Source organism: Magallana gigas, chromosome 4 (assembly GCF_963853765.1).
Source record: "Magallana gigas chromosome 4, xbMagGiga1.1, whole genome shotgun sequence".
Taxonomy (NCBI): domain Eukaryota; kingdom Metazoa; phylum Mollusca; class Bivalvia; order Ostreida; family Ostreidae; genus Magallana; species Magallana gigas.
Genome location: NC_088856.1, coordinates 9,462,407 through 9,476,000, shown reverse-complemented (window position 1 = coordinate 9,476,000; position 13,594 = coordinate 9,462,407). Strand labels below are relative to the sequence as shown.

General features: G+C 35.2%; 2 protein-coding genes across 4 annotated transcripts in view; one reads left to right on the top strand and one right to left on the bottom strand.

Annotated features, from left to right (window-relative positions):
• Positions 1-13,594, top strand: part of LOC105339562 (uncharacterized) — a 240,410-nt gene that overhangs the window by 70,431 nt on the left and 156,385 nt on the right. The window lies entirely within an intron of this gene.
• LOC136274419 (uncharacterized) overlaps positions 1-13,594 on the bottom strand; it is a 128,475-nt gene that overhangs the window by 30,038 nt on the left and 84,843 nt on the right. Inside the window, exons 1-2 of one of the 3 annotated variants that reach the window (XM_066081200.1) lie at positions 4,849-4,988; positions 4,481-4,550 (exon numbers count right to left, since the gene is read on the bottom strand). The exons of 1 other annotated variant lie outside the window; for it this stretch is intronic. In XM_066081200.1, coding sequence (XP_065937272.1) covers positions 4,481-4,546 — 66 coding nt within the window. In that variant the 5' untranslated portion in view covers positions 4,547-4,550; positions 4,849-4,988. Of the gene's footprint in view, positions 1-4,480; positions 4,551-4,848; positions 4,989-13,594 lie in introns of those variants that run through there. One more of the 3 variants, XM_066081199.1, reaches the window with a different exon arrangement.

The window sequence follows — 13,594 nt, the reverse complement described above, 5'->3', positions numbered from 1 at the left end:
AAGTTGTGTCGAAACATTCTCAGGTAGGGTAGATTCAGGTTTGTTAAAATCATAATACCCAATGGTAGGGTGGGGCCACAATGAAAGGTTGAATTTTTATATATGGAAATATATAGAAAAAAAAATCTTCTAAAACTTTATCATCAGAATCCATTGGCCTTGAAAACCTAAAACTTTTGTTGCGGCAGAAAATACATTAAAAATATTCTTCTTTAAACCATTTGTCTAGATAAACCAACCTTTATTGAAAGAAACCTTAGATTGTGTAGATTAAAATTTGTTCAAATCCAAATCTTCAAGACCATGAAGGGGCCACATTTTTTATTCAATTTTACAAAGAAAAACATGTTAATTATTCGAAATGATTGAAATGTTATAATATATAGTTTTAATTATATACAAGCATTTTGACATTTTCTGATTCTTTAAAATTGTTTAGACTTTGGCCCCTGGACGATTCTTGAGCTTTATAAAGGGTTCAGAGTTTGATGTAGGTTGATACTTTATATACACACTTGTTTAGGATCTTTTTGAGAACTGCAATTCTCAAGATCTGATGTGACTATAAAATCATTCGGTTAGAAATATGACTTGATTATAAACATAACAATATCCGGAGGGGTGGGTTTTTTTTATATAGAGAACCTATACTACATTGTCCAGATAGATTATATTATAACTCCATTAAGCTGATTTTATCTACCCATTGTTCCTCAGGTTAGCGATGTTGCACATGAGCCTTTTTAAATTCCTATCGGAGAGTAGGTTAGAATATTATTGCTACGAAATATGAATTTACCAACATGAGTGGTAAACGTTGCTGTTGGGTTTTTTAATCTTAAAAAAATATATTTGTTTCCAAGCTCGACAGAAGTCAACATTTAGGACACTACATTTCACATGAAAATATTTTTATACAAGTATATCACATACTTTAAATTGAGTACGTTGTTTAGACATATTAAACAAAATTTGTGCAAAATTATTTTACAAGAAATAGGGTTAATGCCTTCAACAGCAATTTCAAAGAACCTGAAATACGATATTTAACAAACAAAATTTTGGTTATCAAATACCACCGCGAGAATATCTATCTAAACAATCTATAACTATACATTATTAAATTTATTTATCCATAATTGATGATGTTCAAAATAGACCATCTCTGTATATAGTATTTTTTCACGCATATTCCCCATGAAATAAGTAACCTCTATCTGCTAGAAATTGAGCCACCTGAGCCTTAAATTTGTGTACGGTAAAACATCACATAACAAATAGGTATGTTGCACTCTGTCACTTTTGTGACTTTATCATTGAAATAATCAGTAAAATGACAATAGATGGGTGTATAACAATAATTAAGTTTATAAAATTAATAATAAAATTATGAATATTTGATTCTTTATGCCATAATATTTTACAACCAAAATAATCCACTCCCATTACTCATGTAATCAATGATGTGATTGATTAGATAATATATGCAAAACCTAATCCTTGTGGTCTGAAAGCGCCATGTACTTGATTAATTGTAATTAATCAAGTTCAGACCCCAAGGAGGGAGGGAGAAAATTTTAAGTGGAAAAGTGCATTCCTATACATTTTAAAATGGATTAATATTTGCCAGGTTATACATATGCCTTACAAATCTTAATCCCATATACATGTAAACACATACAAATACTATTCATGCATGGGTAAGGATATACATATGCCCAACCAAACAAGTAACCCAATCTATCTAAACAATTTATACCTATATATCATTAGATTTAAATCATTATATTTTAAGTAATAAGAATTAGTGGAGTAGCGTGGCAATAAACCATTTATCTTTCAATCCTGAAGGATCAATATTTAATTACACATTACTTTAGCAAAATTGCTCCTACTAACAATTCGAGGCTTTTGATTACAAGAGGCCAATTGGCCTTAACGGTCACCATATAACCCATACACAAACTTGTCGAGGAGTCTCATATATGCATGTTATTAGGATTCATTCTGGAGTAGAACATTTTTAAATTTGTAATGACGACCACCTTCCTGCCTGATATCTTTCAAAAGGAACTATGAAACCTATAATTTTGGTGAAAAAACTTAAAGATCCGATCTACAAAATCATGAATTCAGTTTTCCTTGAAGGTGTGTGGGAGTAAAGAAGATAATTTTTAAACATTATATGCATCAACATCTATACATCAATTTTGGCCCTGCCCTAGAGTCAAAAGCCATACTCCAGGCGACATGAATTTCAAAATTTTGGTAGAGGAGTTAGTGGTCATCATAACCATGTATTCAGTTTTTGCTCTCCTGTGTGAGAGTAAAGTAGAAGATTTTTTAAGATTTAATATATTTTACTATATGGCCATATTGGCCCTACACTAGAGCCTAAACCCCTGGCACAGGGGCCATGAATTTCACAATTTTGGTTGAGGGCCTCATGGACATCATCATCATGCATTTAGTTTTTAACAAATATATATGGGAGAAGAGAAAAAAAAAATTAAGATTAGATACATTTAACTTTATGGTTATATTGGCCCAACCCCCTGACCCAGGAATCATGAATTTTACAATTTGGTGGAGGGCTTCATGGACATCATTATCATGTATTTAGATTTAAACAAATACACATATATATGGGAGTAAAGTAGAAGATTTTCAAAGATTAGGTGCATTTTTACTATATGGCCATATCGCCTAAGAGCCTGAACCCCTGACCCAGGGGCCATGAATTTCACAATTTAAGTAGTGGGCTTCATGGAAATCATAACCATGCAACCAGTTTCTTCCTCACATGTGTGGGAGTAGAGAAGAAGATTTTGAAAATTTGGTGTTTTTTTTTTTTTTTTTACATATTTTGCCTAAGGGCCTTGAATATCACAATATAGATTCCTCTTACCACAGAGATGGCTCACATAAAAATGGTAACAATTGGACAAGAAGTTTTCAAGAAGAAGTAAAAAATGTAAAATTGTTAACGGACGACGCACGACGACGGACGAAAACGGTTAGCAACAGGTCACCTGAGTTTACTAAGGTGACCAACAAATGTGTTGTTGATATGTGTTGATGATATGTTGGTCACCTTGGTAAGCTCAGGTGACCGAAAAATGTGTTGATGATATGTTACGTAATAAGGAACCACAAGGGACCAGAATGCTATAATGATACTGCCATATACTTCGAAAAGGAAACGTTATAATAAGCGATGTTGTACAAAAGATGTTTAGAGTAAGGTTCCCAACATTATTTAATTCTTTCATATAAGTATAAGTGCCCAATAGGCTGGTTCCTAATTTTTCTTCCGGGCGTAATCCTAACTGTTTTTGTAGTTCCATGATTACTTTGTTTCAAATAAGTGTTGTTCCAATAGATTTTTTATAGTTGAATTATGTTCGTGATCTTTCTTTATCTGATCAAAACATCGAACCCACTCATAGTTTGCAACGAGATGGCATCTTCATATAGTTATTGATAAAAATATGATCGATATCTCTTGCTCAGGGTTAACTCAACTGGCAAAGTGCACCAGAAAACATATAGAGTTTGTTATTGTTTATCTGCAATGACGTTTTAGTAAGGGGGCTAAGTTTAGATCTGATAGAGAGAAAATCAATTAGCAACCAAGTTGATGTCGTTGATAGTTGTACTAAAACGTGGGCTGACCCTACCTAAAATACCCTACCTACGATAAGTGTATTTAAATTAATACTGATGTAGTGAGAAGTTCAAAATGAAGAAAAAAGAAAAGCAAGAAAATATGTCAGAAATAGAGTCTACCGGCTACTAGTCTTCAAAATACACTGTATAAAGGCATCCGGATACATGTGCAGTATCTTACAACTGCTATGTTAATCTTTGGTATTTCAAATGACCCGAATAGGTCGAATAATCACTGTTTTAGTACAATTGTACTAGTGTTTAAATGCACATTTGAATGAAAAACGAAAGAAGAGTGGAAAATCCCTAAATGTCCTTGAACTACATTATGTTTGAATGATTTTTCCGTGTAAACAATACAGTTATTTTAATAGCATGGCGTAAATGTTTAAAGTTTGGTGATCTATTTTTGTTTGTTTGTTTTGTTTTGGTATATCTATTTCATTTTTGGGAAAGATGATTTAGTGCCAAAACTGTAGAATATAAGATTGCATTATTGATTATATTCAGGAGATGAGTTAACCATCTGTACAAATAGCTTTACTGAGTATTTCAAAGAACATCGCATCCAGCAAAAGAAGCTTTTATCTGATTTAAGAAAAATGAGAACTTGCCTGGAATTGCCTTCTGTTAATGGGCATGTGTACAAAATAAAGTCGAAAGCATTAAAGTATTAAAAATCTGAATTTCTCACTTGCAAAGTTGCAGAAATATGTAACACATTACAACACTGACCCATTCAGCAAAGGCTTGTTTTACCACGATACATTAAGTATCAATTTTAAAAAAAAAGTTAAAACACTTCACCTACCGATTTTGCGACTGCATGGTCAAAGACATTGAAGACAAGTAACAAATGTAACAGTTGATAGCCCATAGTTCTGAAAACAAATCAATTTAAAATTTGTGAAAAGATTATCTCCAATATAACATGTCCTAAACAAGACAGACATTTGCAAAACACAAAGTTTGCCTTTTTACTCTGCAGTAGATTTCATTTAATCAGTCCCGTGTTACCAGACATTCACAAACATTAGTACGATGTACCTAATGTATGACTAAATAAATATGGTATAAAATATTAAAATAAACGTACGTTATATATAATTGATCACATCAAAATACAGCAAAAAATTGTACATTTAATCAAATTTTCATATCTAAATATCATTTACTTACCCGATCTTCGTCGTTCAAAACTTGTTGATGATCTTGTTATATCATTTTGTGTTTAAATGCACATTTGAATGAAAAACGAAAGAAGAGTGGAAAATCCCTAAATGTCCTTGAGCTACATTATGTTTGAATGATTTTTCCGTTTAAACAGTACAGTTATTTTAATAGCATGGCGTAAATGTTTAAAGTTTGGTGATCTATTTCTGTTTGTTTTGTTTAGGTATATCTATTTCATTTTTGGGATAGATGATTTAGTGCCAAAACTGTAGAATATAAGATTGCATTATTGATTATATTCAGGAGATAAGTTAACCATCTGGGGCTAAGGGGGACAGAGCGTACTGTACCTGTACATTTGACTTTAATTTCTAATATATATTGTTAATCTCCTTTCTTTTACTTGACTTGTTTACATGCTTACAACAATTACAAGAGGGGGGTGGCAACTCCATGTTAATTCTTTTGTTTTGTATAGTCATTATAAGAAATAGGGAATTAGGTTTGCTGCAAGAAACAAAGGTTGGTAGGGGCATGCTCTTCCTTTACCCAACCCCCCCCCCCTCCCGATGCTACATGCATGTAACCATATAAGTATATAGTTTTTTACAACGAAGAACGAGAAAAACATTAAATGTTGGCCAAGCCTTGTTATCATCAGAGCATGGAAAATTTTTTAGAAAAAATTCATCAGTTTGGTTGCTGTTTGAAACTTTGTATTTCAGTCGAGTCTTGACTTAAATCAATTATCATATTATAATAAAAGAGTTATTTGCTTTTGTACTTGTTGTTTAACTTTGGGCAAATCGGATTTAAACTATTGTAATGTATTTTACACATATTATGATGTTGTTTTGATCATCATTAACAATCAAATATTAAAGGAATAAACAGTTATAGTTTAAGTTTATATAGTTTAAGCCCCAGTAACGATTGGTCGATTGTGCTTCTACGGGTGGTCTAGGGGCGGAATTTATTAAAAATCTTACGAAACAAGCAAGTACATCTTACAATTTTGGTAGGACGTAACTATGCTTCTCATAATCACGCACGGTGGATGTTGGACATGCACAGCAATCACTAAAGTTTCCTTCGAAGATCTAAAAAAACGTACGCTGCAGTTGCACTTCACTTAAGCTTCATCCGTACGTGTCTGGTGATCGTGCTGGAGCTAAGGGTTTAGCAAGTCGTGGCTTCAATGACATATCGTAGCGTCAAACATCGCAATGAAGTGATTGAGAATGTAACGTAAGACAAACCGATGTTTGATGTGCCAGTCGTTGGGGTCATGAACAATGGTATTTAAAGACGAATAGCCACTCTCAACGAGCGATGCCCGTAGGAACCGCTCTTTCGTCTTATGATTTTCGTGTACCCGACGTACGTTTGCTTGCGAATGAGAGTAATAATATTTGCGCAGACTCTCGTCAAAGTTTAGGGAAATTATCTTTAAGGAAAGTTATCAATTTACTTCGCTCAGATAATAATCTCCTTTGCAAGAAATTCGATCGTCTTAATGCCGAGGCAAAATCTAGATTTACAAAATATGACAGTTTGATTAAATCAAATGATTACTTAAAAAAAAACTCAACACTGTATTCAACAGTATGAAGCGCCATAAGGCTCCTGATCATGACTCTGTTACAAACGAGCATATCATACATGGAGGGAAATTTTAGTAACCTGCCTCGTGATGATACACAATTTAAAGTGCCCTATTGCAAAATTATTCGTCAATGGAAACAAGGATTGATACATGAATTTCCCTTATACAAAGGTGGATCAACACCTAAAAATAAGTGTGACATTTATGGATCAGTTCCCTTAATGCCTAGTCTACTTAAAACATTTTCGGAAAAAATATTATGCCCCGCATATTTGAATTTCTGATCTTAAATCAACATTTTCCCGGTGCACAACAGCAAGGGTTTCAAAAACCTTTAAGCTGCCTTACTACCTCATTTGACTTGCAAGAAACAATTTTACACAATATGAAACAAAGCAGCAATTAATATGTAAGCTTTTTAAGGCGAAGCAAAGCTTTTGATTCACTCTGAGGTCAAGGTTCTCATATTTGAATTATGTTTGATGTTAAAAGCAAACCATGGATGTTGATAAACGATCACCCAAACACTGCAAGTTCTAAAGTTCTTAACCAAGTTCAGTCAGAATGATCTCCTGTTATTTAAGGTCTGACAAGGAAATGTAATATCCTCATTTTTGTATTATGTATTTATAGATGATCTTTTAAATAAAGTAAAAAAATAAAGTAAAATAAAAGTACTGACGGGAGTTAATTTTATCGATTATTATTAATTTTGAATCAACGATATGTTATTTGCCATGGTAAGTAGCTTCTTCTATGTGTTTGAATTACGAACTCTTTTTTTAAAATATGAATACTCGGACATTTCCCAAAAGAATTACGAGAAAACCCCATATGAATTATGTCGTGTAATATTTTAAGATACTATTAATTTCATCATGCTACGTATCAGTAATCGAAATATTTCTGAAAAATTGTATGAATCCAAGCAATATTGAACTCTAGTTTCGTTCAACCAGCAGTCTCCGTTAATCTTCGACAAGCAAGAGAGATTCTCTCCTTATCGAAGATTTACGGAAACCACCGATCGTCTGGTTGAAGGAGTCTCGGAGACTATAGTAAACTCTAGCGTAGGAATACATACCACTACAAAAAATATCTAAATTGTTCCTACCAATTCAAATCTGACTATTTTTAAGGTATTTATAAATAAGTTTCCTTGAAAAACATTGCTACAGAATTTATTACAGCGAATTTATCCGTTAATTACGAGAACTAAGTCTTGTCAGCGGTGATTATAAGTGCCAAATATTGTTTCACTTTTGGGTTGCCAGAGTAACTCCATAGGAGAGTTGATTAAATAAACTCCCAAATAAAGGTATGATGAATGTTCAAAGTAGCCGCCCCGCCTTAGTATACGATCATGTATATATCCAACAAGCCTTCAGTCACTTTAAAACAGTGCAGATATGCACTAAAACAAGTGTTTATATCCTGTCCTTAAAAAGGCAAACATAATTAAAGCATACAAATGTTACTAGGTCAATGTTTGATTCCTGTTCAGGAGAATTACAATTATTAAGTTATTGTTGATCACTCATGTATACTTTCTAAAAGAATAAAGAAGCATGCAGCAAGGCCCGTAAATCTTATTAGAACTTTCCGATATAGGCTCGCAGTTTCTCAAAGACATTATCGCACTTGTACAAAACGGTTGTGCTGCCTTCCGCTTAATTTGGATGTGAACTTTTGAACTGCATATCCTTGTTTGTTCTCTAGAAACTCAATACTTTCAACATTTTGTCTTTAAAAATGCATTGAACATAATAAAATCATGTAGATCTGACCTAAAACAAAATTATAATTTAAGAAATCTATTCAACATTTTACATTTATCATGTCAATTTATTTTATAATAAAAGTGTCCCTTTTTCTCATTTTTCTCTTACATTCCATTACATGTGTTTTTCTTTCACTTGATTTTATGAACGTATTTGTTTATTTACTCGGTCAAGTACATCAACTTACTTTAATATACCTGTGACAGTAGTTCCGTGAGGAACATATTCCGCCAACAACAGTCCTCCAACGAACACGGTTATGGACTGCTCTGGTGGCACTATTTCAGGTCATATCTAGTGCATGTAGCTCTGCCTCTGCATCCCGCCCCAGGGGTTTCTTGGACGTTCCGTTAGGAACATATGCCATCAACAAAAGTCTGTCATCCCACGAACACGGTTCTGTTATGGCGCCACCGTTCTAGGTCGTTTCTAGTGCCTGTAGCTCCGCCGCTGCTTCCCGCCTCCAGGAGTTTATTGGACGTCCTCTTTTCCTCTTGTCCAGGGGGTTCCAGATAAGGGTGTGTAATGCTCGATGATGGTTTCGTCAGGGTATGTCCTATCCAGCCCCATTTCCGACGTCTTATTTGTATCTCCATTGGTTATTGTCCTGCTTTCCTCCACAGATCTACATTTAAGATCATCTCCGGCCACCTGATGTTTAAGATGCGCTGAAACAGGTGTTGCAGAAGGTCTATATACTCTGCAAGGATGTTTTTGTAGTCCTCGAGGTTTCCGCTCCACACAGTACGATTGAGTTAAGGATCCGTAGCCTGGGGAAAATGCAAATGCAGATGTAGATGTAGGACCAAATTCTTTGATAGACTTATCACTAACTGTAACTGGTATCTGGGCAGTAGTGTTTATCGTAATACATTCTGTTTTCTTTAGGTTGATCTTTAGTCCATTTCCTGCTGAGTTGCCAGCCGAGTTGTCTTGTTCTGAATCTGATTGTGGTTTGTGAAAGGAAAGCCAAGTCGTCGGCAAAGTCTAGGTAGTCAAGTTTTATCGGGAGGGTCCAATGTGTTCTATTTCTCCTGTCTGATATAAGAGTCTTCGAAATCCAAGCAATAACAAGGTGGAAGAAAAATGGCGACTGAAGACATCCTTGTCGAACTTCTGTTTTGCCTTTAAACTGTCAGACATCCGGCCAGCATGGGTATTTCTTCATTTCATGCCTGACGATGTGTGATATGTGATACAAATTAGGGAAACAATTATCTCGGATAATTCATAGTGCCTCAGTATCTTCCAGACAGTCTGTCTGTCCACACTGCCAAACGTTTCCTCGAAGTAGAAGTTGGCATTAAGTAGGGAATTCTACTCCCATGATTGTTTGGTGATACATAAGCTAGCTATCTGGTCTACATAAGATCTGTTGCTTTAAATCCAGCCTGCTGATACAGAGTTTTGGGTCGACTGCCTTATTCATTCCTTCAAGAAGTATCTTGTTGAGGACATTGCCTAGCACTGACAAGAGCATAAGTACCCGGTAATTACTGCACTCCCTTGGTTTTCCTTCCTTTGGCACCTTGATAAGTATACATTCTTTTCATTTTTCTGTAATTCTCTCTTTCTCCTAGATCTTCTTGAAGTGGTTATGCAGGATTATAAGAAATGTTTAATATCAGTTAGACGGCTTCTGCTGGTACATGTATCTCATCAGGCCCGTTCATGAGCGTGCTGATTGTCCTCCTTATCTCTGGCTTTGTTGGTATGTCATAATTGATCGGAGGTTCTGGTCTTTTTAATAGTTCCTCATAATGATCTACCCATCTCTTCAGTTGTTTTTTAGTTGTAGCAAGAGGGTTCCTATTTTTGTCTTTTACTGGCTTGTGTTTCTGTTGAAATTTGTTTGAGAGCTTTTCCTTGACCATTTATAGTTCCCTAAAGTGTTCCTGTCCTGCTGCTTCTTCGGCTAGTTTGCATTTGGCAAGATTGTCAGTATGACTTTTTTCATTTATAACAGTATCACGTTTATCTTTTCTGGTATTTTTAAACTTCTTTGTTTAAGGTTGTGTAGTCCTCCTGAGCGTTAGCTTTTGCTGCTCTTGTTCAGCTGTTGTTCGGTGCTGCTCTCTTTTCCTTCTCCACATCTATTTTTACAGTATGTCTGCAGATATCCTCTCTTTGTGCTGAGTCCGTCTTCTTCCAAGGACTTCTTTACATGTGCCACGCCACATCTTTCTGATATGTTGCCCCTTATTTGGAATGTTGGTATCAGTGTTTTTCTAGCTGGTCTTGTAATGGTTGGAATTTGTTAGACAGGCTGATGTGGAATGCTATCCTACTTCTTCGGTCTTAAGGAGGCTGACATTGTACTTTTTTATCTTGTTTGTTATGTTATTAAACTTCCTGAAGCGGAGTCTAACAGCTGTCGTTAGTAGATGATGGTCTGATGGATTATCTGCTATTCGTATCACTCTGACATCCTTCCATGCTTTACGAAACCTCTTGTTTATGCAGATGTGGTCGATCTGATTCTCTGTTACGTGATCTGGTAATCTCCAGTTGACCTTATTAATTCATTGGTGGGGGAAGATGCTTCCTCCAATCACAAGCTGGTTAAGACAGCAACTATCTCAACATTCGCGTTCATACGGTCTAATCCTTGAGTGCACATGACTTCATGGTAACCAGTGTTGTCAGCTCCAATTTTTGCATTGAACTTGCCCATAAGTCTCGTCATGTCTTTATTTCTTGCTTTATCAAAACTATCTCTAATGACTTCAAGGAAAGGGGGTTTAATTTTTTGGAATTTCCTTCCTAGACTGTTTTCCATCCTTGGATGTTGATCACAGTCTCCCCATTTAGCTTTTAATATTGGTGGGGGTTTTTCTCACCAAGTCTTTTCCACATGTTGGTATGGCTACAAGGCAGTGGAGGTTTGAATCAGAGTTTACCTTCTCTTAGATGAGCGGTCCTCCAAGACAGATGAGCCTCTTCTACCAAAAGCATTGGTTTTTAGGTGCCAGATAACTCACCGTTGCCCCTTCTCCTATCAGTATTAGCAGTTCCGCTGGGCTTGTTACAAGCCACACGAGCGGGCTAGGATTTAAATTTCGTTGTCAGAGGGTATTAGAGCTCCAGGCGCAAGTCACGAGGAGCAGTTTGTAGACGCTGGGAGCTTATCCCCAATGCCAAATCCTCGGCGATAACAAACTGTGGAACTCTGTCAAGTATACATCCTCTTATTATGATACCGTTTTCTTTGAACATTCGTGAAATCAGTTAGTGTCACGCAAATCAAATGAAGCCAGAAGATAAAGTAACTCGTTAAACAGACTTAATTTTAACTTAAATAATTTTCCTTTTTCTTCAGTTTTGCTGTTACAGCCGTAGGATAATTTATCCTTTTTGATGTCACCTGGTAAGCCAATTGCTCATCAAGTTTTATTTTGTAATTGTGACAAGATTAGATAACTCAGGGCCGGACAGGGGACGCCATTTTGGTTTGTACGAACACTTCTTCCTCGGACGACAACCAATAAAATCCTAAACTTTACCACTGTCTCCTGTCATGTATTTCAAGTTAAAGATCATCTTCATCTTCAAGAATTATCACCCAATACTCGGTGATAAATGGTGGAATGAATATTCCAAATGAAAAAACAGGCCAATTGAACAAAGGACGGTTGTAATAATATAAATGCCTAAAATTCGATTTAAGGTTCCTCAACACATCAATGTTTTATTTGATCGATCGATAAATAATCTTGTTTGAGATATGATTTTACAAAACAGAGGCCAATAAAAAGTGTAGCACTTACCTATTTAACACAACGTTCACATCGCCTCACCATCTTGAATTAATCTAATAACTAAACAGTATTTAGTAACGCTTGAATAAAATTTAAAGATATTACTTATCCTTATCCCCTCGCCTCCAATAAGTAGGAATTTTAAGATCTTTGGAATGGGATTTCTTTAGAGTTTAAGGACCTTGGATTGATAGGAAAAAAACTATCGTTTGCAAGCCTACAAAATGTTAGGATTGATGTATGCATCGCCAGGAAGTTCCATGTACTCAGTACTGTCGATGAATCAAAATTGTTGTTAACAAGACTTTATATGGTTAAAAGATTTGAAGCATAACACGTGTTGTTAGTGATGAGTTTTAAACTCACTGAAAATTGCTGTGAGTTGTCTCGCTTTGCGCAAGGAATAACATACATAAGCCATCCACTATTCTTCAATCTGTGTTAAACGCCTCCCAAAATTCCATATAAACACATAGAAGCCTCTTTTTGAACGAATTGAATTTAAAAAAGTGTAGAGTGAGGATATGGTTTGCAGTAGAAAAACCATTTTTTCTTAAACCCGCTTTATTATTATGAGTCAGTTCTATCTCTCTAGAATATATGTACGTACAACTACAAACGCTTTCTTGAATGCATGTAAATAAGTTACCCAAGCAGCTTTAGTAGCGTAATGAGTTGGTAGTTTTTCGGCAAAAAGAGGTCATCCTTGATTTTGAATATGGGTTTAATATTATCTGCTTACCATTTTTCTGCCACTTTTTCGCCATCGAGTATAACATTAATAAAAACTTGTAAAAAGTTAAAAATGTATTATAAGGAGATGCATTATGCTCAATAACATGTTATCATAGCGGGGTATCGCTATCAGCGGAAAGACTACCTTCATTGGTACTTTTAAAAAAATAAAACATATCTTCTATTTCTACCGGGCAATTAGATTCCCTATTTGCAGAGTTCAGGATATTTAAAAAAATCTTTTGTATTTATTGATCGGGTGAAACCAGTAGTGCTTTGTTTAGCATTACCAATGACCATTTTGTAATTCTACTCTTTTCTTAAAAAGTATTATTTGTATCGTCCGCTTTTAACCTGTCGCAAGAGCACTATGCTAAGTAATATTTTGTTAGCTGATTTACACACTCTATTGCATCAGGGTTTAAATGTCTTTCCATGCAAGGTTAAAATTGTGAAGGTCTAAACATATCACCAGCTGGATTTGTATATATTAATCGAATGTATACGTTGGTAAGTACCCGGATATTGCAAAGAAATTGTCTTTTTAACCCCTCTGATGTAACTGTTCAAACCCAAAGGTATCTAGATGCTTATAAAAGTAAAGTAACTTTTTAATAAGTACATGTAAAATTTTGCGTGACTGTCAGGTAGCAAAAATTCGACAAGCAAAATTCAAAAAAGAAAGAGAAGAAAACGAATACAAATGTGAAATTCCTAACCCGTTAATTTTTTTTTTGGTGGAGGGGGGGGGCGTCTCCGTGATAATATTAATTTCTCACATTAATTTAGGGGGAATTTTTTGCTGCGAGAGAAAAGGATGACCCCTTTCCCGTGCACCTCCACCCCCGATGCTACGTGTCTGCCTGATAAAG